Raw genomic sequence first — 22,997 nt, 5'->3', positions numbered from 1 at the left:
TTTGCACTTGCCCAGCTGGTTGGTTTAGGAATTGCTTAACACTGGCCATAAAGGCACAGTTCCTTCCGAGTTATGCCCCCCTCTGATAACATAGCTTGCTTCCCCTTCCGTGGAGGAATTGGATGCAGCAGCACAGGTATGGAAACTGTTCCTCTTCCTTCTGAAACAGTGTTGTCTGATCTAACGTGGTGGGGTTTTTTTGTGTGTGTGGAGGTAAAACTCCCATGCGATGTTGACTTCTCCACCAGCCACATGTACTTTGAAAAAATAAACACTGCCTGCTGACATCTGCCCTTGTTTAAATACGCAGAATACAGTTTTACAAGAAAGTTGCTTTCTGCAGTGGAATAGCTTTAAATAATGAAAATCTTCCAGGCAGACCTGGCGTTGTTGTTTCTTTACTAGTAAAGTCGTGCCTGTTCTCCACCGAGTGGAAGTTTGAGTAATTTTGGTATAAATGGGCACAAAAGCAGAAAGATACTCCTTGTGAATCCTGTCTTTGTCAAAATAAAATGCAGATCTCCTCAGCTTCCTCCGTGTAATGTGTGACGTGCTTGGTTCTGATGTCCTCTGTTGGTTTCAGGGCGCCTGACGTGGCTCGTCTATATTATCGGGGCAGTGATTGGTGGTAGGGTCTCGTTCGCCAGCACGGATGAGCAGGATGCGATGGATGGCGAGTTGGTTTGTCGGTAGGGATGCTGACTGTTTTCTAGCTGCACCACTATTGAAGTCAACAAAAGAATTGCTGTTGTGAAGCTGCCACCATGTTCTTCCCCTCTTTTCGCTGAAAAGAACGGTGTGGAATTGGCCGTCCTGAAAGAAGAGATGGGTGGCACTGGCTAGAGCCAGCCAGCAGAGTTCTGCTGTGGTTTGCCTAAATTGGGAAATCTGGCTTATAAGAAAGAGAATGAGAGGGGAAGAGCATGTAAGAGGGGAATTATACTGCGCTTAAATGCATGCATTGGAGTAGCACTAAATGCATGATGGTTCTTTGCTGGGGTGGTGGGGGGAAATCTTTTTCCTAGTTAATAATCCAAAGTGAGTTTTGTCCGTAAATACGCTGTGAATATTGTAGCTCTTCTCTAGCTGTTAAAACTTTACAATGTTGTCTAACATGTGCTGGGTTTTCAGGATTGTAAATACTCTCCAGTGCAAGCTTTATCTGATGGATGTGAGAACACGTAGCTTAGAATTCATGAACCAACCTTGAGCTGCGCTGAATGCCTTCTGGTCCAGAGCCTAATCGCTCTGCTCGGAAGCTAGGGTAGGAAAAGGAGCTGAACTATGAATGTATGGAAGCTGGCCTGTTGGTGAGCCAGCAGATAACATCAGGTACTGGCTTCCCGCGTAGCTGATGAGTTACTGAAGAGGAAATGGTGAGACCCCATATATATTTCAGCTACCTTTAGTGCCAGCATAGGTGATGGATGTCCATAGAAGCCCATTTACGTTTTATCTTCTTTCCCACTCTGTGCTTTGTGGCACTTGCCAAAAAGAATATCGCTGCTTTTGCCCCGTTCTGTTGGATGTGTGTTACCCTAAAATCCCTCTGCCCCTTCCTTGCCAGCAAGGTCTGCTCGCTGCCTGTGCACAGGTCGCAGCGTTGTTTCTGCAGGGCTCATAACAAAAGCCAAACTGAAGCGGGAGTGTCACTTAGAGCCTTGCTCTTGTGAGGGGAGCAGTAGTTGCTCAGGTGGGTTTGAGAACACGATGGACCAGTCGTTAGGCGAGCGCACTAAAGCACCTGAAACTCACTTCACCAGCAAATTAAAACCTGAGGCCTTGCATCCCTCTCAGAGGGGACACGGAAGCCTTACAGTGGCCTTGCACCGGAGGGGAATGTACCCCAGTCACTGTTTTGTCACCAGTTTTGTCAGTCCTTGACCCAAAACAACAGCGCCCACAGAAAGTGAAAAATACCATTGCACTCAGCCTGGAAACACCACCGTGTGCCAGGAATCCCTCCCTCCTCCCAGGGCCCCATCAGCAAGGTGTGTTTTTTCCCACCTTTCTCCAGGGTGCTGCAGCTGATGAACCTGACGGACTCTCGCTTGGCGCAGGCAGGGAATGAGAAGCTGGAGCTTGCCATGCTGAGCTTCTTTGAGCAGTTCCGCAAGATCTATATTGGAGATCAGGTGCAGAAGTCTTCCAAGGTAATTAGTCTGCTTGGCTATGTCTCTTTGGGGATATGAAGTCCAGTAATAGCTTCCCTTTTTAAATGAAAGCAAGTGGCATTATTTGTTTTCTCCTCTTTATAGCTGAAAATACTTAAGAGACCAGTCTGCGGTGTTTTCTGGATACATGTCGCGTGTTAATTTTGCAAGCCCTGAGCTGTTTTTGAATACTGTGTTCTGTGTATGTCGGAAGGGAGCCAGTGACTGTGACAGTAGCCCTAGAACGTCAGTTTTGGTATCTGCCAGGTTTCTGCTGTGACTTCATATGAGTTCCCTTAAGCCAATATACCTGTGGAAGTGTGTGAGGTCATCACCTCGTACACCCATAAGGAGCCTGACCTTGGCACCTGTGCCTTGCTTCCCCACTCTAAAGTGGAGATCGATATCCATTCTCTTCATTACAAGGCAATTGTAGATTTGAATGCCTTGGTGCCTCTTTAAAAATGCAAAATACCCTTTTTTACACCAAAAAAACCCAGTAAAGAATGGGAATGTCATTACTCCAGAGTTAGGTTCCATTCCTTTCCAGTAACCTATGACCTTCCTTCCCCACCCCAGAGACTTCAGAGCAATGATGTGGCAAAAAACTCAAAGAGTTCCAAACAAATACACTAAGATACTGTGTGAAGCAGCACAGTAGTTATGTCCCCTTTCCCTAGGAAAGGCAGGTTCTCCAGCTTCTGTGTACAGTACCTGAACCTGCTCTGATTAGTGGAAAGAGGTAGCAGTGATTAGGGCAAGTATTGGTCTGGATCAGATCAGTCAAACAACACACGGAGATCTAGGAAAGCCCAGAGCACACACCCTCCTAGGCCCATGTGCCACACGGGGAGAACAAGTCAAAAACAAAGTCTTTGATCATTACTTGTTTTCTTGACAGCTTTTAAATTGGTGTTATTTTTTTCCCCTCCAGCTGTACCGCCGTCTCTCAGAGGTCCTGGGTTTGAATGATGAGACCATGGTCCTGAGCGTCTTCATAGGAAAAATGTAAGTGTTTCTGCTTGCAGGCATCAGAGATTCCAGGGTTTATTTGAAGGTATAACCAGGAAAACTGGAGCATGAGGGAGTGTTGTTCAGTCTAAAACTAGTAACATCTGGCTACTCAAGAGAATTACAGGCTTTTATCAGGGCTTAAGTCACGCGCAATATCCAGGATTGATTTATCCACCGTGGAGACACAAAAATAAGCCGTACACCAAGATAATGGATTCTCTTTCCAGTGCCTGCTTAGTAAAACCAAAGTCAGAGAAGGGGACAGCCTCGAGCACTCATGCCCTATCACTTGACTATTGGCAATCACCAGCCACGAAAGCTCTGTGGGGAGGGGACTCCTTCAAAGGTTTTCTTTGCAAATTGTGCTGTTCAGTACCAGGGTAGCGCAAGTCCTTTTCTTAAAATTCTTCCACTCCGGTAGGCACCCTATTCGGCCTGTTCCTGGGCAGCTCTCCTCTGGACCGAACCTGTCGACTGGCTTTTTGTCATGTCCTTGGCAGCTTCTGTTAGCATTTTGAACCAATTCAGTAGCTCCAGCGCTGACGCCCAGTGCCGTGCGCCTGGTGCTGTGCAGCCGCTAGCTCCCCTTCAAATTCTTTAGCATCGCCCCCATCTTTACGTGCATGGGGCCTTGCCTACCCTCGTGCGCCCCAGCTGCGCATCATCCCCAAGGGGTGAAATGGCTCTCCTGGAAGAAGCAAGGGCTACTAGAATTCTGCAGCTGACAGTGGATGGTGCAGGTGCAGAATTGCATACGTCTGCATGTAGTCACTGCCGCAGAATTCTCTTACCCTTGCTGCAGAAACCAGCCCTGGAGTGCCACAGAATTCCAAGGGCCTGGGTATGGGCCAGTGTAGCTTGGGACCCAAGTAGTGAAGATTATCTGAAGGATAATTTTCTAGTCAACCAAATGTAAGTACAGTAATTTTATACCAATATTTTGTGGCTTGTGATGTCTGTGGTTTCGGTGGAGGGTGGAGCTGATGATGTTTGGGTGACTTTTGAACTGAAAGAATCCGCCGCACAGCAAAGGGGAAGCCGAGCAAACCCCTCTGATCCTTCCTTGTTGTGCTCTTCCCTAGCATCACCAACCTGAAGTACTGGGGTCGATGCGAGCCTATCACCTCCAAGACGCTGCAGCTGCTCAATGACCTCTCCATTGGATATCCTTTTCGGAAGAGCTGTTGGGTGCGCAGGACGCTTAAGCCGATGGGGGAAGAGTGGCCCAGATGCTCGGCTGGAATGGGAGCACTCTGCATGTAACAGATTCCTGAACTGCTTCATCATTTGGGTAGTGAGAAGAAAGAGAGCGCGAGTGCTTGGTCAACGTCTTACCTAGCTGTTGAATTGCAGTGGATGGCTATAATGGTGTTTTATTCTGGCTCATAATCGCTTTGTAGCTTGCTGTCTGCAGTTAATTTGTTTACAGTCTATCTTAGGGCCTTCTACTTGTTCTTCCTGACAGAGTAAATAAAAATGGTCACTGCGGGTCTCTACAGGAGACTTCTATACAACTTGATTGCTCTTGCAACAAGTGGAAGAGAGGCTAGAACATACGGAATAATACAGACCTAAGTCCCCTTCCAGTTTTGCCCTGGAAAATGCTTTGCAAGCACTGTAAGGCGTTTTCTGCTGACTCTGCTGCTTCCTTAACACCCCCTTTACATACAGTAGTGTTAGAAAGCTGGTGAAACTGAGCGCCGTACAGTTCATGCTGAACAATCACACGGTAAGTCCTTTCACCTTCTGCTTCTTGTCTCACAGCAGACTCCTCCATCTGCCTTTGTGCAGTTGAGATAATCCCGATTTTAACACCTGGGCACACTTTTGAAGTTACCTGTCTCCCAGATGCTTCCATTGTACTAGATGAGCTTCTAGAAAACGTGATCTGTGTTCCATCTCTCTTTATTTGAAGCCTGCCCTTCAGTTTTGAGGGGCTGTAATTACATGGTACCTTTCATCCCCAGAGGGTTAATGCGAGGGTCTCTTTATTCCACTGAAAGACAGCCATCTCCAGAGCAAAATGCAGGAGACCGCTGATACTGCTGCGCGTGCTGGTGGACAGCAGTGAGCGTTGTTTATGCAATATCAAGCAAAATATCACAGCATTTCAGTGCCCTCAGCTTTTGTTCTAAAAAGACTGATTTGGAAGAAGTGCCATCGCTTGCAGTGACCAGGAGAGCAGCCTTCTTCCTTGGTCACTACCACTATGGTCCTCCCTGGGCGGATCTGGGATGCTAACTTGAAATCAAAAATGTTAGAACGAGCAGCTAGAAGCCAGCAGCAAAGTATCAGATTTCTGACTTGCCTCTGGGAGCATGGAGTCATTTGATGCTCCGATGCTGGAGCAATAGGACTCCCAGCAGCACGTCCAGAAGGTTTGCATCGACTGGTTGAACGAGGCGCTGTATTCCTCGAGCTAGGGGATGTTTTGCAGGCAGTCCTATGTCCTGTGTTTGGCCCAGAAGCTGCACCCGAGCTGCGTCGTCTGGGGCTGCTGTTTCCGTGGAAAATGCAGGCAGGGTCACTGGGGATCTGTCTGCAGAGGGCTGGTTTTCAGCAACCTTAGTGGCTGAAGGATCCCCAGGAGTAAGGGTGGCAGATTGCTGCTTTGCTCTGGAGGCAAAGCAAGACTTCCTTGTTCATCTGGTCCTGGGGAATTCCAAGATGAAAGGTATCCTTGCCGGTGGATAGGATGCTGTTCTGGGGCGTGCAGGCGCGGTTCCTGTTGCCCTCTGGTGGCTTGCTCTCGGAGATGGCTGGCAGCTGCAGAGTGGTTAGCAAAACAGCAGAACAGCGGCGCTCGCTGCTTCTCACCCTTGCACAGGCTGAGAATTAGATGGGGGAACGCCAGAGATCCTCAGCCCTCGATACAGCAGCCCGTTCAAGGTGGTCGCTCCCCTTTAACCCATCTTTTCTTTTCCATTTGCAGAGCGAGCACTTTTCCTTCCTGGGCATTAACAATCAGTCCAACCTGACTGACATGAGATGTCGGACTACGTTCTACACTGCACTTGGACGTCTTCTCATGGTGGATTTAGGTATTAGGGCCTTCTCCTGGGAGAAGGGTCTTAGGTCTAGGGTCTTCTGTGGTTTGGAGGCTAGGATCTGCAGGATGGCAGGCTCAGCTGTTTAGGGAGCTGTAAGCTCCCCCAGGAAAGGATGGTGGAATGGGAAAAGCCAAATGGGATAAGAAAAAGATGGAGAAAGAAGCTCCAGAGTAGTGGGTTTAGTGCTCTGTTGCTGAGTACAAGTAGTTCACAAGTGCATGCCACCAACGCTGGCGCTAAATTTTTCTTTTGTAATATTCCAAAAGTGTTCTTGATGTGGCAGAGTTTGTTCTAAGCCTTACCTGTAAGTTAGGTATCGGCAACGATAGATGACCTGTCTGGAAACCTGTGGTCTCACTGCCTCTGGCTCCATGGGTGAGCCACGTCTGCACGTCTAGCACAGGCAGAACAGCAGGACACAAGGATGTGCCGTCTATTTCCTCCTGATTTCTTCATTTTTCTTTCAGGGGAAGATGAGGATCAGTATGAGCAGTTCATGCTTCCCCTCACAGCTGCCTTTGAGACTGTGGCACAGATGTTCAGCACAAATACTTTCAATGAGCAAGAGGCAAAAGTAAGTTGGGCAGGACCTTCCCTGTTATCCATGCTCTCCTTCCTCTTTCCCTTAGGGGCTTTAGACAGACAGGAGAGAACAAGTAACTCTTGCAGAGTGAGAGCCGTTCTCCCCTCTGAGTGAGACAACTAGGTGCTGGAGTGATGGGTGCTTTCCTTTCAGTCCACGGGGAAGCCGTGGTGGGCCCTGGACCCCTTGGGGTCTAGGTGTAGCTCATAACTGAAGCAGGAAGGCTCGTGTGCCGGCTTTCCTTCTTGTGGGAATGTAATACCCCAGTACTGCCACTGCGCTGGCTCTAATTCAAGAGGGCTTCTGGCCCTGAAGCTCTCTAACCTGGGACTGGCATCCAGCACAGAAAGGCTGTGTTGCTTTTGGGGTGGGAGGAAAGGAACTGGCTCTGGGCTGATGGAGCCGGGGAGGGAGAGATCCATACGTGTGTTATGTTTTAACATCTCTTTTCTTTTGCAATACAGAGAACTTTGGTTGGTTTGGTGAGAGACTTGAGGGGAATAGCCTTTGCCTTCAACGCCAAGACCAGCTTCATGATGCTGTTTGAGTGGATGTATCCTTCTGTTGCCCTAAACTTGACTCATCCTGTCTGTCAGAGGGGAAAACTCTGGCTGACTGCATGCAGGCGTCGTAGTTTCCCTGCTAAATCCTGACTGGGGTTTCTCTTCGCTATTATAGTACTCAGTGTCCTGTCTCTAAGCCCTAAAATAGATTTGACTTGGCCTGTCTGCAACCAGGTCAACCTAGAAATCTGCTCAAGGCTGAACTGTTGGGGTTTTTTCCGAGTGACCTAAAGAGATCTGACCTGTAAAGCACAAAGGCTTTGAATGGGATGCATGCATCTCAGCAGCAACAAAAGCTTTTCCTCTTGCTCACTAAAGCCAGCGGCAGTTGGTATCTTTGTCCTCTTGGTGAGAGCATAGCTGCTTAAAGAGCACAGTATCTGGGCTGCAGATTTCTCTTTGGCCGGTGAAGGTCAGCTGTCTGTCGCACTGACAGATCTTTCTGTCTTCATTCAAAACCTTTTTTGGTTTTGTCCTAGTGTAAGTATGTATGCAAACTCCTTCAATCTAATTTATGCTTTTTTTCCCGTGCTAAAGCAGACCCCAGCAAGCAGCATCTCTGTTTAACCTTGTTAAGTAAGCTGCTTTGCAAGGCTTGGGTGCAGCACACAAAACATGCCTTTTTGGTAGAAGTTGTGACCTTTTTAGTTCATGCAAAGCAACAAAGTTCCTTAGCTTTCACTTTACAGCTACCCATCCTACATGCCAATCCTACAGCGGGCGATTGAACTCTGGTACCATGACCCAGCCTGCACTACACCTGTCCTCAAACTGATGGCTGAGTTGGTACACAATAGGTATGAACCCCCAGCGTCTGAAAGCTGGCAGGGATTTGTGTCTGTCTGCTGCTTCAGTCTTTGTGTGGGTGTTGGTGCCCGGTTCTGTTTTCTCTATTTCAATCTATTTATGCTATAAAGGCTGCCAAGGGGACAGGGGGGAAACTGGCATTGTTTCAGTAGGGAAGAAGATCTAACAGTTCAGATACCAGTCGTGTCGTGACTCGGACCAAGAGACACAATCAATAAGCACTGAATTTATTCAGCCTCTGCTTCCAAGGACAACACTATAAGATGGAGGCAGGCAGCTCACGTTAATTTTTAAAATCTGTATTTAAAGTGAGTGTTGTTCTATCTGGCAGCCAGATGACCACATTTGCTTTTAGAGCATCAGCTCTTTTTGCCAGCAGAGAGGTACCTCTGACGCTATTCAGATAATTCAGAAGCTGTCTAATCTGGCAGTGGAAGGTTGCCAAGACGTTGCTCTGGCCCGCAGCCAGCTGAACACAACCCTATAGGAAGGCTCTGTTGTTGCAGCCGAGTGGAAGGGACACAAGGTTCAGGCGCAGTCATTTGTGAGTTCTTGAGAATCCGTACTGTCAGACTGTTTGCCGCGAGCGAGCGGCATCTTTGCAGTAGGACAATCCTTACTGGAATACGTCCACTCATTTATTTCAGAGGTGAACTGGACAACTCGCTGCGCTTCAATTGTAAGATCTGTTCACTGTAGGGGAAAAAATGCCAAGTTCTGAATTCTTGGTCGTGTTATGAATAGGAGCTAGTCAGCCTGCCCTACAATGCCGCTTCCAAGATGTTCGCTGTGTTTGTGTACAGTAGCCTAGTGACTATTGCCAAGACAGGATTTCCAGCCTTGCTCTTGTAATATTCCTAACATCTGTGAAATATAGGCCCTTTCTTCTGCCACAGCAGAGCTTCCCTGTCCCGAAGTGGCTGTGCCTTGTCTGGCTTTGATAATGAACAGCAGTATTTCCTACCAGACCGGGGCATTTTGTTGATCTCTGGGGGAGCAGCCCTGGGGGGAGGGTGCCCCAGTAGACAGCAGCACATGGAGGTGCTGGAGCGTTAGCTTTGTTTTAACTCCCAGGTGTGTCTGAGCTCCAGTTTATTCCCTGTCTTTCCATTAGATCCCAACGGCTGCAGTTTGATGTGTCCTCACCGAATGGCATTCTGCTCTTCCGAGAAACAAGTAAAATGATAACTACGTATGGTGAGTATCCCGCAGGTGGGGTCCGGGCAGCCTTGGTCTGCCCTTGACTCCTCCGCTCGCATGGGGAGTGAGGGCTGGGCTACTTGCCAGCTCAGAGAGCGAGCCCGGGCTGGGAGGCAGTGCCAGATTGCTTGCTGAATGCCTGCTTAGATACGGGGAGATGCTTCTGCTTGAAGAGCTGGGTAGGCAGGCAAGCAGAAGGGGCAGGGCGTTTGCCGTGCAGACAAGGGAGGAAATGACAGCAACGATCAGGAGCCCAGCTGAGCCCCTTAGCAAGGTGACATGGGCAAACCTGTGACACAAATGGAGAGCCATCCTGTCCTTCTGCTGTCCAGTTCCCGCAGCGAAATGACAGGCAGTTGTGTTCTCCCGTGGTTCCTAGATGAGCCACACTTCTAAGCATGTAATAAATTCCTTAACCTTTGGCCGGGGAATAAGTTCTTTGGTGCTCGGAGCTGACTTCTCAGCCACTCCTTATGCCTCTACTTTTGTTTTTCCTGCACCCTGGGGGGAAAAAGGGGTTTGAATGTGGTTGCTGAAATCCTGAGTCGGCTTCTGTGCTCGTGCAGGAAATCGTATCCTAACGCTTGGGGAGGTCCCGAAGGATCAAGTCTATGCCTTGAAGCTCAAGGGGATTTCCATCTGCTTCTCTATGCTGAAGGCTGCACTGAGCGGGAGCTACGTCAACTTTGGGGTCTTCCGTCTGTACGGGGATGATGCACTGGACAATGCCTTGCAGACTTTCATCAAGCTTCTGCTTTCCATCCCTCACAGTGACCTTCTGGTAAGCTGACACCTGTGATTAGCAGCGTAAACACATGGCTAGGGAGGACAGGGTTGGAAGATTATACAGTAAAGGAATACTTTAATCACAGAGACGAGTGAACTCGTGCCACTTCCTGGAAGCCCAGCTATAGGCACAGGCCAGCAGGATATTGCAGCTCCTGGAATGTGCAGCAGCAGGTCCTGCGTGTGAAGGCTGTAACCCCACCACCCAAGGGCCCCGCTGGCCTACCCGGCTGCTCGGCTTTCCAGTGGGGTACACTCCAAGCCTCAGCAGAGCAATTACCAAAATAATTCCTCCTCTATCTGAAAAACACTTCCTGCAAGTGAAGGATTGTTCTTCCCTGTCTTGCCTGTGGGCAGAGATCTGAATGCATCAGCAATTACAGTGCAACCTGCTTGCTGAAGACATCCACCTACAGAGTCTTGCTCCGATCCAGACCTCGTATACAGGAATCTATTTTGCGGCAGAGCTTTGAGACCCTAGCAGCACAGTCCTGCTTGGCAAAATATCGAGGGAGAGGGCAGCGTACATTCCTCCTAAGTCTTACCTGTCTTATTACCATAGCAGGATCTGAAAGAAGTCGTTGCCCTCTCTGGGACTGCATTCAGCACGTTCTTGATTTACGATACCGGTGGCCAGACAATTGCTTTTGAGACTGGCAGCTCTTGAGATGGGGCCACTTTGCAGGATTCCCACCAGAGTCGTCCCCCCCAAGTCTGGGGGCTGGCGGGGGGGGCTGTGGCACTGCCTGCAGCGCAGGCTGCGGAGCCCAGCATCGCGTGTGCTGATTTTTATGTGATCTGGCACTCTGCACGGACACCTGGAGAGCCAGCCCTATCTCTGCATCTCCAGCGTTGGCATTAGTCAGCTAACACTCCCCATTTAGAACAGGGTGAAGCAGTGGGGAAAGATGTTTTGATGTAACAGTGCTGGGAACCTGCTGGACCATTGTTGCTGGAGCCTGTTCGGAAGGCTTTCGGTGCGGAAGAAGGGTGGAAAATATGTTGGCCCATAAGTTATGCTGTGAGAGAGGTTGGTTTGTTCCCTTTCCAGGAGATTCAGTAAGCAGTTTTCAGGTGATTAATGAATGGGTTGGGTCTAGCAGAAAGCCTTAACCGATGGTTCCAGGCTAGCCATGAGGCCTTAAAAGTCTTTCTCTCTTCCTTTCTCTGCAGGATTATCCCAAACTCAGCCAGTCATACTATTCCTTGCTGGAAGTTCTTACCCAGGACCACATGAATTTTATAGCCAGTCTGGAGCCTCATGTAATCATGTATATTCTCTCTTCCATTTCAGAAGGCCTCACTGCACTAGGTAACTACTTCTGCTCTCTGTTGTGCTCTTAGGGCTTTGATTTGGAAGCAGGGAAGGATTTTGGTTGCTTTGAATGCATTAGTGTTTCAGGCGAACAGGTAAGATGTCCCTTGGGAATGGGTGGAGGAGTTTCACCTCTGTTGAAGTGGAACATTAGAGGCAGTGAATATATCAGCGAGGAAATCGCTGACCTGTTCAGGGTTAGGTGGTTCTTGCTTGCAAAGTCCCTGTGAGGACCCAGATAAATGGGGGTGTTTCCCTGGGAGCCTGAAGCAAGGGAAACGCTGGCGGTACCCCAATATCTCCCCCTTCCCTGTTCTTGCAGACACCATGGTTTGCACAGGCTGCTGCTCCTGTTTGGACCACATTGTCACCTATCTCTTCAAGCAACTGTCTCGCAGCACCAAGAAGAGGACCACACCTCTGACCCAGGAGAGCGACCGGTTCCTGCACATTATGCAGCAGCACCCAGAGATGATTCAGCAGGTAAAGATCAAAGATGTAGGACCTTGTTGTGGCAAACTCCCTGATAAGCCCTGAATTTTCTTACCGTGATGTAATATGGGGGCTGCATGCTCGCTGCTCTAGAGCCTCAGGCTTTTCTGGAGCAAAAAAGATTTTTTTACTAGTATCGCATTTTTTTCCTACACATTCATCATACGGCAGGTCTGATTCAAAGCTGAGCTTCAGGGCCATCGTTCTCCCTCTGCAAGGAACACTGCTTTTGCATTTCAGATATGAAAGGAAGTAGCCAAAAAAAGAGATTTTTCTGTCTTTTTGGTTTGTTTTTTTTTTTAAAGAAAGAAAAAAAGAGAAACGCGGTTAGGGGAAGTGTTGGCAGTTCATAAAATGAAGCCAGGAAACATACCTTCAACCAGAAAGCATGTGTTTTTCTGCTGCCTTAAAAAAAAAAAAAAAAAAAAAAAAAAACAAATAAATCAGGGTTTGTTTAAATCCCTGGAACAGCTCGGTGGCACAAGTGCGCTCGCAGCAGAGCAGGCACCGTGGGGTCCCCACGCTTCACAAGGCTCTGCGCAGAATTCAGCAGCCGGGAACTCTGCTGTGGTGCTGGTGTCGGGACCCACGTGGAAGTCGGGTTTGCAGCCTGCTGGAGCACGTGCCGCCTTGGCACCGGCCGCGCCCGCCTGCGGAACGGCTTCCGCAGCGTGAATTTGATAAGGGAGTTTTACATGCTGGTAGCACATCTGCCATCCGCCTCCGTCTGCAACACCTCCAACAGACACGGAGCTTGCTGGGATTTGTCTTCTCTCTGGGTCAGGAGCGTGTGCGATGGCAGAGGATCAATAGCAAGCCGAGGCATTTTCCTTGCTTAGCTCAGCACATACCTACACGTACCGCGTAGTTCCAGTCCCTCTTGTCACTCAGTGACAGATGATTCTGCTCACGGAGGTGTTGATGCTCCAGAGGGCCCTGTGTTGGGATCTGGGTATCCAAACCTGAGAGCAGAACGTTGCTGTATGCCTCTTGGCTGGCCGCGCTGCTTTGAGCAGCAGTGCTCGGTGCGTTTTTGATGGTGTTAGCCAACTTCACTCGCTGGTACTTGTCAAAGTGTCAGCATGACTCCCACGTGAAAGCAGGGAATATTGTTCCAGCCTTGCTGGTAGCTCAGATGCAAAGCAGGCTTTTTTGGGGGCTGGGAGCTGTGTTTTCTGAGGGTATAAAAAGACAAGCCGCACCTTCCAACCCAGCTGAGTTAGATACTGGCTATAGCCAAAGGAGGCTGTGGAAGGTAGGGCAGACGCCCCTGCTGTGGCCTTGGAGGCAGCTCCCCAGGGCACCAGAGCGTGTGCTCTCTGCATTTAAGCACTCTCTGTTACCTCGTTTAAGTAAGGGTGAGACAATCTTCCCCTGGCTGCCTTGGGGCAGGAAGGAATGTGTCAGGAATAAATACCCAGACAGCTCCCGGCACCTCCTCCATGTGCCAGCAGCTCTCCACCCGTTCAGGAGGGCTCCGGGTCCTCCTCTCGTCCCGTGACAAGCTCTGTAGCACTGAAGGTCCATAACTGGAGCATCAAAGGTGAATCGTTGCTCCTGAGCCTCCACAGTGCCGTGGTGTGGAGAGAGCTGGGGTGGAAGTGCTGGTTTTAAACCGCTTTCCCTCTTCCAGATGCTGTCAACAGTGTTGAACATCATCATCTTTGAGGACTGCAGGAACCAGTGGTCAATGTCTCGGCCCCTGCTCGGCTTGATACTGCTTAATGAAAAGGTAAATGTCCCACCCTTCCGCCGCAGCTGGAGGAGCTCGAGGGCTTGGGTGATGCAGAAGGGAGTGGAACGGTGTCAGAAAGGGTGGTTGGGAAGTCAGGACTTGGAGAGATTGTGTGTCGAGGGGTGTCCAGCCCTCGCCTGCAGCAGCCGTGGCGCCAAGGGACCCTATTAACTGTCACTCGTAAGGGCACTAGAAGTCACCTGAAGAGCTGTAACGCGTTTCTTTCCTCTTCCCAAGAGCCTGTCATGCGTGCTGCGTCCCAGCGCCAAGGCAGCTGTTCATCTGAAAATTAACCCCTTGTCTTGTCTTCCCCAGTATTTCTCTGACTTGAGGAACAGTATAGTGAACAGCCAGCCTCCGGAGAAACAGCAGGCAATGCACCTCTGCTTCGAGAACCTCATGGAAGGCATCGAGCGCAACCTCCTAACCAAGAACAGGGACAGGTCAGTGTGGGGCTGAGCCTGCCCCGAGGCGTGCTGAGCCCGCAGCTTCACGTGGAGCCACAGCCCAGAGGGTCCACGGTCCTCATGGAGGGCAAAACACTGGAGGAACGGGCAACCTCCGCCTCTTAACACGCTGCTCTGCCTTTTCCTCAGGTTTACACAGAACCTGTCGGCGTTCAGGCGAGAGGTGAACGACTCCATGAAGAACTCCACCTACGGTGTGAACAGCAACGACATGATGAGCTGACGTCTCCCAGCTCCACCTGTACAGAGCAGCATCTCTTTGGCCTGGCCCAGAGGGGTTACCGTTTCCGATGGAAAGAAAAGAGGGCGTTTCTAATCCCTGCTCTTCCCCAGGGCTGGATTGCGGCGCTCGCTTTGGGCCGTACTCCACGTCCCGAGGGAGGAGGGAACAGGAGGGGTTGTTGAGCTCACCGGGGCAGGGTGCTTCTGTTTCCGTGGGAGGGGGTGGAAGGGCATAAGCCAGGTGCAAGAATCCAGCGTCTCCCTACCCGAATGTCTGCGTGGAACGCCAGCGCTCTGCTGCAGCCTGCCTTGTATAAACATGTACATTTTTTCATAACATTTTGAACAAGGTTTATATTGACTCAGTTTAAAAAAAAAAAAAAAAAAAATAGTGTGATTGAAATTTTTACAGAGTCCTGGTGCACCGGTGCTGGCGTGAGGGTTGTGTATGCGAGTGAGGAAAGCGTGTCCTGCAGGCCTGAAGCTTTACTGGGCAAGGGGTGGGTGTGTGAAAGTGCAGAGATATATTTAGTGACAAGTGTAGAGAGAAGCAAAAAAAAAAAAAAAAAAAAAAAAAAAAATCAACAAAAAAAACAAAACAAAAAAAAACCAAACAAAACAAAAACCCGACAACAACAACAACAAAAAAAAAAAAAAGCATTGTAAAATTCCAAATGTATATTTTTTCTTATTAAGCCCCTGGAAATCACAACTTCCCGTTACCGTCTTGCCCTTGTTATTAGGAACTCTAAGCCATGCCGCGTGATCTTTTCATTCGTGCTTGCTCGTGGGTGTCTCTCCTGTCCCCCGATGTAGCAGTAGGCGCTGTCCCCTCGTCAACCCGCTTCTCGCAGGGCCCTCGCCTCCCTCCCTCGCACCCTGCGCCCAGCGCCGGCCCAGGGGCGCTCTCCTCACTCTGCCTTCTTTCTTTCCTTTTTCTGTTTTCTTTTGTTTGGTTGGGTTTTTTTAATTTTTATTTCCCTCCCCATCTCAGTTGAGCAGGTAGCACGTGTGGGATGCTCGGCTGCAGGCAAGCTTGCCCTGCTCTCCGTGGGATGCTCGGGCTGCGGGTGAGCCCCCCGTGGGATGCTCAAGCTGCGGGTGAGCCCCCCGTGGGATGCTCAAGCTGCGGGTGAGCCCCCCGTGGGATGCTCAAGCTGCGGGTGAGCCCCCCCGTGGGATGCTCAAGCTGCGGGTGAGGCCCCCGTGGGATGCTCAAGCTGCGGGTGAGGCCCCCGTGGGATGCTCAAGCTGCGGGTGAGCCCCCCAGGGATGCTCGGGCTGCGGGTGAGCCCCCCAGGGATGCTCGGGCTGCGGGTGAGCCCCCCAGGGATGCTCGGGCTGCGGGTGAGCCCCCCAGGGATGCTCGGGCTGCGGGTGAGCCCCCCAGGGATGCTCGGGCTGCGGGTGAGCCCCCCAGGGATGCTCGGGCTGCGGACGAGCCCCCCAGGGATGCTCGGGCTGCGGGTGAGCCCCCCATGGGATGCTCGGGCTGCGGACGAGCTTCCCATGCTCCTTCCGTGCTCTCCAGAGCTCGGCCGCAGGGCTGCTGCAGCCAGCTTACCGCCTCACAGCGTTCTTAATAACAAGGTTTGCCTAGCATGAAGTATCTAACACCCCCCTTTAAAATTATTCCATTTTTTAATAAGGCACCATAAGAAATGTTTTGGATATAAAATTGACTGACGGAGGAAAGCTGATGGGGGAGGGAACCTGTTTGCCTTGTACTTTTTCCACTATTGTTGCTGCTAGTCGTGTGCATCCCCTTGCTCAGCTCTACCCACAGACACTCGGTCCTTAGGGCTTCAGTTTCTCTTCCCAGACACCACCTCCTCTTAATTATTTTATTTTTCCCCTTTTTTTTTTTTTGTTTGTTTGTTTGTTTCGTTTTGTTTTCTTTCCTCTGGCGATTGTGTGTTGGGTCCTTTTTTCGCGTGAGCAGATTGCTGGTTGACTTGTAAGGGTGTTTGCTGCATACAGTGTAAGCATTGTGACTGCAAATAAAACTTCAATGGTTTCTACTGAGCCGTGTCTGCCTGGGCATCGCCTGCGCCCCGAGCCCACCCCTGCAGGAGCTGCCCCCTGCCCGCTGCGGGGCCAGTTTTCCCTCTGAAGTGGATTTAAAAAAATATGTTAACTGGGGGGGGGGGGGTGGCTCGTGGATCTAGCCAAAATCAAAGCGGATTGTTCCAGGGAATGACCCTTTCCACACCTGCAGTGCAAGGAATGAATTTTTAAATTTTTTTGTATTTTTTTTTAATTGTTTTTTAAAAGCATTTATTTACAGTCTGCAAATGGGAGTCTGAATTGGAGGAGGGGGGAAGGTGGGTATAGCCCTGCCCCCCCACACCCCGAGACCCTGCCAGCAGTGGGGCAGGGGGTTTTCTGCCCCTCCTGGGGCTCGGCACCAGGTGAACATCCCACCATCACCCCGACGCCGCTTCCTTGGCCACCGGCTGCCTGGCACTGCTGTAGACGACGCTGTTCCAGCCCTCTCTGTTCCGGGCGATTTCAATGGCAAAAAACTGGATTCTGGTGGCTAAAAGAAGAGAAAAAAAAACTTCTTTTAAAAAAAAAGAGCAGATCTGTGGTTTGAACCTTCCCATTGCCTTGTGCGCCCTTTTTCTAGCAGGGATGGGGCCGGTGGCAGCCTGAGGGTGGCTCGCCGTGCCGTGCCGTGCCGTGCCGTGCCGTGCCAGCGGTGTTCTCACCGAAGATGGTGTTCTCCTCGGTGTAGTCCTTGCGGCAGTCCAGGCGGAGCAGCGTGCCGTAGTTGAAATCCTCCACCACCCCCTCGAAGCGCAGGCAGAACGGCCGCCACTTCTAGGGAGGGAAACGTCGTCAGCATCCCTGGAGCCCAGGGAGGGGGGGCGGGGGGGGAGCAAAATTCACCTGTCCCGTCCCCACCCCCCGCTCCCCACCCACCTCCTTGGCCGGCTCCGACTTCAGCTCTTCGGGGTCGAGCACGTCGATTTTAAGATCCTTGAAGGTTTTCCTGAACTCACCGTAGATCTGGTCATCAACTTTGGTCAGGTTTAGAAACTTGGGGTCGACGGAGGAGATGAGCTATGTGGGAAGATTAAAGATTTAACCAGTTCCGCCCCCCCACCCCCCACAACAAGGCCCCCCCCCCCCACTCTGACACCCCCCCTGGGACTTACATTGAAGTAGACCTGGGCGTGCTGGTGGGCTCTCATGGCCCAGGCCAGCTCCACGCGGGGCTGCGAAGGCAGGAGGGGGGGTCAGGCATCGCTCTGCCTTTGAGGGGGGGTCCTCCCCTCCCCTTGGGGGTCATGGGGGAAGCGAGTGGGGGCAAAGGGAGGGGGTGGAGGCAGAGATGGTCTGTGGCCAGGCAGACCCCCGGCATGGCTGCGGTGGGGGTTCGTGGGTGAGGCTGTGGACCTGCAGACCCCAAAGCATCCCATCTGCATGGGACCCCCCCCAGTGGGGACTGGTACCCCCTCGGTGCTGGGGGCTCCCAGGACTGGGACTCCTGAGGCTGGGAGCCCCCCTGGGCTAGGACCCTCGCCCTGCGTTGGGATCCCCCTGCTGGGACAGGGACCCCCCAGGACAGGGATCCTCCAAGGCTGGAACCCTCTGCCGGGACAGAGACACCCCCTGTGACTGGGACCCCCCCAGGACAGGGACACCACAGGACAGGGACCCCCTTGGACACGGACCACCCCGGGCCATGGAGCACCCTGGGATGGGACTCCATGGGATATGGAAAACCCCAAGACAAGGACCCCCCCCCCCCAAACAGGGAACCCCCAGGACCGAGAAACCCCAGGCTATGGACTCCCCTGGGACAGGGACCCCCTGGGACCAGGGACCCCCCGGGACAGGGAACCCCTGGGACATGAAGCACCGCGTGGCAGGGACCCCCCACGACTGGGACCCCCAGTGGCAGGGACCCCCAGGACATGGACCCCCAAGGCAGGGACCCCCCGGGGCAGGGACCCCCAGTGGCAGGGACCCCCCGGGGCAGGGACCCCCCAGGACTGGGACCCCCAGGCCATGGACCCCCCAGGACTGGGACCCCCCGGGCAGGGACCCCCAGTGGCAGGGACCCCCCGGGGCAGGGACCCCCCAGGACTGGGACCCCCAGGCCATGGACCCCCCAGGACTGGGACCCCCCGGGCAGGGACCCCCAAGGCAGGGACCCCCAAGGCAGGGACCCCCCGGGGCAGGGACCCCCCAGGACTGGGACCCCCAGGCCATGGACCCCCCAGGACTGGGACCCCCCGGGCAGGGATCCCCGGGGCAGGGACCCCCTGTGGCAGGGACCCCCCGGGACAGGGAACCCCTGGGACATGAACCACCCCGTGGCAGGGACCCCCCAGGACTGGGACCCCCTGTGGCAGGGATCCCCGGGGCAGGGACCCCCGGGACATGGACCCCCCAGGACTGGGACCCCCCCGGGCAGGGACCGCCGGGCAGGGACCCCCCGGGCAGGGACCCCGCCCCCCCGCACTCACATCGTTCCCGAAGGCCTCGGCCGGCAGCGACAGCGCGTGAGCGGCCGCGGCGGCCTCGCCGGGTCCCTGCGCGGGGAGAAGCTGCTGAGGGAGCGGCGGGGGGACCCCGGCCCCTGCCCCCCGCTCCCCCCGGCCCCCCCGGCCCCACCAGTCCCGCCGCCGCCATCGCCGGCGACAGCGACAGCCCCGCGACAGCGACAGCCCCGCGCTGCCGGAAGCGCCGCCGCGGCCCCGCCCACGCGCGCCTGCGCCCACGGGGGACCGGGGCACGGGGGGGACCGGCGGGGCACGGGGGGTACGGGGGGTACGGGGGAACAGGGGGACACGGGGACACGCGGGCCGGGGGACACGGGGACAGGGGGACAAGAGAGGGGCACGGGGACGGGGGGCACGGGGATAGGGGGGCGCGGGGACAGGGGGACACGGGGTGTACGGGGGGGCATGGCGACAGGGGGACCGGGGCACGAGGGGCGGGGGGCACGGGGACAGGGGGACATGGGGTGGTACAGGGACCGGGGGGACACGGGCATTACAGGGGGGCACAGGGACAGGGGGACACGGGGGACCGGGGCACACGGGGTGGAGGGCACGGGGACTGGGGGGGCACAGGGATACGAGGGACACAGGGGACCAGGACACGTGGGGCAGAGGGAACTGGGGTATGGGGCGTGCGGGGCAGGGGGACACGAGAGGACAGGGGGACACGGGGGACCAAGACACGCAGGGCAGCAGGGACACGGGAGGCACAAGGACACAGTGGGCGTGGGAACATGGGGACCAGGACACGCAGGGCAGGGGGACAAGAGGGGCACATGGAGCACAGGGACATGCGGGGCCAGCGTAGAGGGTGCCCAGCACAGGTGGCACCTGGCACAGCACGGGCACCCATGGCACAGGGAAGTGGCACGTGGCAGGACACGATGGTCCGTGGCAGGAGCATCGGTACATGGTGGCCCATGGCACACCCAGGGGCCCGTGGCAGCAGTGGCGGGGCACAGGGACCCACGGGACACTGGGGTGGCACATGGCAGAGGCTGCAGGGCAGGGTGGCACATGGCAGAGCATGGGAACCTGCGGCACTACAAGGTGGCACATGGCACACAGGGGTGGCACACAGCAGGGCAAGGTGACCCATGGCACGCAGAGGTGGCACACAGCAGGGTACGGTGACCCATGGCACGCAGGGGTGGCACACAGCAGGGTATGGTGACCCATGGCATGCAGGGGTGGCACACAGCAGGGCAAGGTGACCCATGGCACGCAGGGGTGGCACACAGCAGGGTACAGTGACCCATGGCACATGGGGTGGCACACAGCAGGGTATGGTGACCCATGGCACGCTGGGGTGGCACACAGCAGGGCAAGGTGACCCATGGCATGCAGAGGTGGCACACAGGAGTGTATGGTGACCCATGGCACGCCGGGGTGGCACACAGCAGGGCAAGGTGACCCATGGCACACAGGGGTGGCACACAGGAGTGTATGGTGACCCATGGCACGCCGGGGTGGCACACAGCAGGGCAAGGTGACCCATGGCACGCCAGGGTGACATGCAGACCCCCGGGGCAGGGCTGTGCCCCCAGCAGCCTGTTCCCTGAGGGCTGGGACATCAGGGGGGGACAGCAGCCCCCCGGGCCCCCTCCCCACTGCAGGCTGGGACTCACAGGGGTCGCTCGGGGTACGAAGCTGATGCTTCTCCTGCCACCGTTGTGGGGTGGCGGGACCCCCTGCCCAGCACCGCGGCACCTGGGTGCTATGGGACCAGGGGCACGGCGGGGACCCCCACCCTGGGGTGAGACGAAGGGGCTGCTCGGTGGCCAGGGCGGGCAGGGCTCCAGCTCACCCACACCTGGGGGGTCTCATTGCCCTTGAGGGGCTGTTGCCATTTAAGGTGGAAAGGGCCAGGGTGCTAATTGGGTGGGTGGGCAAGTGGGTGGGGGCTCCTCTGCCTCTAAAAGCTGCTCAGGTGGTGGGTGCTGCTGGTGCTTGGTGGCTGCTGGTGCTTGGTTTGGTGTTGTGGGGTGAGCTGGTTTTGGGTTTTTTTGGTTTGGTGGGGGTTTTTTTTGGTTTGTTTTTTTTTTAGTGCTGTGTTGCTCTTGTGGACAAAGTGATGGGGGGGGGGGGGGGGGGAGCTGGGGAGACCCCTCCCAGGGGGTCCCTGCAGAGCAGCGCTGTGTGTTTCCCCAGGCTGAGGGATCCCTGAGCCATGTCCCTTACGGACAGCGCTGATGCTGACAGCAGATCTGAGAAACCCGTGTCCCTGATCTGGGGTAAGTGCCCGGTCCCCCCAGCGGGTTCCCTAGGGGGCTGCCCCCCCGCCCCCTCCCCCCGGGGTAGCCCCGCACCGACACCCCCCACCCGCAGGGTGTGAGCTGAGCAGCAAGCAGGACTCCTACACCTTCCAAGTGCCGGAGGAATGGCGGTGCGAGCAGCAACTGGCCCTGCGGACGGTAGGTGGTCCCTGTCCCACCCCCCACCCCCCCCGGCAGTCCTGCCTGAGGGCTGTTTGGGTGCCGTGGGGGTCACGAGGGGGGGGATGTTCTTCTCAATCCCCAAAGATCTGCCTGGGGGAGATGGCAGAGGATGAGTTCCACGTGGTGGAGATCGTGCCAGCAGAGGAGGGGGATGCTCATGCCCCGGTGCCTGTTTGCACGCTGAAGCCATCCGTGCTGCCCATGGTGAGTGCCCAGGGTAGGGGCCCCGCTGCCGGGGTGGGGGTGGGGGGCTGCTGCTGGTGGGTGCTGCCACCCTCCTCTCTTCCAGGCCACAATGGTGGGAGTGGAGCTGACACCTCCGGTCACCTTCCACCTGAGAGCCGGCTCCGGCCCCGTCTACATCAGCGGGCAGCATGTCTCCAGTGAGTACCAGGGTACCACTGCCCTGAGACCCCTCCCCAGGGGCAGGGGCTTAGCCAGGCTCTCCCACAGTGGTGCCCAACCTGACCTGGGATGAGGAGGAAGAAGGGGAAGAGGAGGATTCTGGGGAAGAGGAACCACCAGAGTCCCCTGAGAAGCCCCCCAAGGGCCAAGCTGCCAAGAAGGGCAACGCTGCCAAGGTAAGCACCCGCTCGGCTGGGGATGTGCCATGCAGAGGGGTCCCTGTGCTGTGGTGGGGAGGGGGACAGGGATGCAGGTTCCTCTGCTGGGAGCTTCACCATGCCCCAGTCCCAGGGACAGGCTGCTCTGTGGCCCAAACCCCTCTCTGTAATGGGGATGAGCTGTGATCTTCATCCCTGGGGAGGAAGAGTCACAGGCTCCGTAGCAAGTCCCCGTCTTGCCCGCACATGCCTGGCCCTGCTGTCTCCATCTTCTCTCTCTCTCCCTAGAAGAGGAGGCTGGAGAAGGAGGATGAGCTGTGAGTATGATGGAGGGGAAAGCATGCCCCAGCGCTGCCATGGAGCAAGGGGTCCCCTGTGCTGCTGGGACTCTGCACCCCTAATTTCAGCCCTGCCCTTCTCTCCTGAGCAGGAACAGCATCTCCCCTGAGGATCCCCTTCCCAGCAAGGTAGGAGCCAGCTGGGGTGTCCCTCGGCATCTCCTGCTTGCCCCACTGCAGCCAGGTGTCTGGCTTAACGCTCCTTGACCCAGGGCTGGGAGCTCTTGGGCAGGGAAGGGGGCTGATGTTGGTGCTAATTGGCTGCTCAACTCAAAAAATGGGGGAGAAACACAGGGCTGGGGGCTCCCTGGGCTCAGCCACAGCCCTGTCCCCACAGGGGCGAGGAGCCAGCCGGGGCAGGAAGGCAGCAGCAAAGAAGTAGCAGGAGCTGTGGAGGAACCTGGCCAGGTACAGGGCGGTGGGATGGGGTGGCTGAGGGCAAGGGTCCCTATGGGGCTGGGAGGGGGCCCGTGTGCGCCCTCCTCTCACCAGAGTGGGGTCAGCTGGGGCTACCTGCGCATAAACCCTTTCTCCTTCCCTTCCAGGTGCAGAAGAGCCTGGAAAGCTGCTGCTTTGGTGTTGCCCTTCCCCAATAAAGGCTGTTTTGCACACCTGGCTCTCCATGCTGGGGTTGGATCCTGGCCAGGGGGCTGCTCCTGCCCACCCCACCCCCCCCCAGGGCTGTGCAGAGCTCTGTGCCCACTGCCCGGGCTCCCCTGTGCTGCCTGCCTTGGCAGCATCCTTCCCCTCGGGCTGG

The 22,997-nt window shown here is 54.8% G+C and overlaps 3 protein-coding genes across 8 annotated transcripts in view; 2 read left to right on the top strand and 1 right to left on the bottom strand.

Moving 5' to 3' along the window:
* XPO7 (exportin 7) overlaps positions 1 to 16,412 on the top strand; it is a 36,123-nt gene extending 19,711 nt beyond the window's left edge. Inside the window, exons 13-28 of the mRNA XM_056321673.1 lie at positions 584 to 689; positions 2,018 to 2,153; positions 3,088 to 3,161; positions 4,250 to 4,330; positions 4,833 to 4,896; positions 6,100 to 6,208; positions 6,685 to 6,791; positions 7,265 to 7,353; positions 8,053 to 8,160; positions 9,285 to 9,367; positions 9,937 to 10,151; positions 11,330 to 11,468; positions 11,794 to 11,954; positions 13,597 to 13,695; positions 14,014 to 14,141; positions 14,295 to 16,412. Of these exons, the coding sequence (XP_056177648.1) occupies positions 584 to 689; positions 2,018 to 2,153; positions 3,088 to 3,161; positions 4,250 to 4,330; positions 4,833 to 4,896; positions 6,100 to 6,208; positions 6,685 to 6,791; positions 7,265 to 7,353; positions 8,053 to 8,160; positions 9,285 to 9,367; positions 9,937 to 10,151; positions 11,330 to 11,468; positions 11,794 to 11,954; positions 13,597 to 13,695; positions 14,014 to 14,141; positions 14,295 to 14,388 (1,793 nt within the window). The 3' untranslated portion in view covers positions 14,389 to 16,412. The remainder of the gene's footprint in view (positions 1 to 583; positions 690 to 2,017; positions 2,154 to 3,087; positions 3,162 to 4,249; positions 4,331 to 4,832; positions 4,897 to 6,099; positions 6,209 to 6,684; positions 6,792 to 7,264; positions 7,354 to 8,052; positions 8,161 to 9,284; positions 9,368 to 9,936; positions 10,152 to 11,329; positions 11,469 to 11,793; positions 11,955 to 13,596; positions 13,696 to 14,013; positions 14,142 to 14,294) is intronic.
* Positions 16,413 to 16,625: 213 nt separating this feature from the next.
* PBDC1 (polysaccharide biosynthesis domain containing 1) lies at positions 16,626 to 19,073 on the bottom strand. Of its 2 annotated transcripts, XM_056321672.1 has the most exons (7): positions 19,014 to 19,073; positions 18,866 to 18,931; positions 17,549 to 17,608; positions 17,313 to 17,453; positions 17,099 to 17,210; positions 16,799 to 16,926; positions 16,626 to 16,768 (listed from the first exon to the last, which is right to left on the bottom strand). In XM_056321672.1, the coding sequence occupies exons 1-6, from the start codon at positions 19,029 to 19,031 to the stop codon at positions 16,814 to 16,816; spliced, it is 510 nt and encodes a 169-aa protein (XP_056177647.1). In that variant the 5' UTR covers positions 19,032 to 19,073; the 3' UTR covers positions 16,626 to 16,768; positions 16,799 to 16,813. The 2 variants fall into 2 exon arrangements, with proteins under 2 accessions (XP_056177647.1, XP_056177646.1); XM_056321671.1 differs by having other exon boundaries at positions 16,634 to 16,926.
* Positions 19,074 to 19,577: 504 nt separating this feature from the next.
* Positions 19,578 to 22,851, top strand: NPM2 (nucleophosmin/nucleoplasmin 2). Of its 5 annotated transcripts, none has more exons than XM_056321669.1 (10): positions 19,578 to 20,146; positions 21,053 to 21,135; positions 21,230 to 21,315; positions 21,424 to 21,543; positions 21,629 to 21,722; positions 21,793 to 21,920; positions 22,194 to 22,219; positions 22,333 to 22,369; positions 22,578 to 22,648; positions 22,786 to 22,851. In XM_056321669.1, exons 2-9 carry the CDS (start codon positions 21,072 to 21,074, stop codon positions 22,620 to 22,622), a joined length of 600 nt encoding a protein of 199 aa, XP_056177644.1. In that variant the 5' UTR covers positions 19,578 to 20,146; positions 21,053 to 21,071; the 3' UTR covers positions 22,623 to 22,648; positions 22,786 to 22,851. The 5 variants fall into 5 exon arrangements, with proteins under 5 accessions (XP_056177644.1, XP_056177643.1, XP_056177642.1 ...); XM_056321668.1 differs by having other exon boundaries at positions 19,579 to 19,788; positions 22,191 to 22,219; XM_056321667.1 differs by having other exon boundaries at positions 19,579 to 19,951; positions 22,191 to 22,219.
* Positions 22,852 to 22,997: the final 146 nt, after the last annotated feature.

The sequence above is a fragment of the Falco biarmicus genome, chromosome 18, assembly GCF_023638135.1.
Source record: "Falco biarmicus isolate bFalBia1 chromosome 18, bFalBia1.pri, whole genome shotgun sequence".
Taxonomy (NCBI): Eukaryota; Metazoa; Chordata; class Aves; order Falconiformes; family Falconidae; genus Falco; species Falco biarmicus.
The sequence above is the reverse complement of the archived record's forward strand: the minus strand, read 5'-3'. Positions and strand labels throughout refer to the sequence as shown.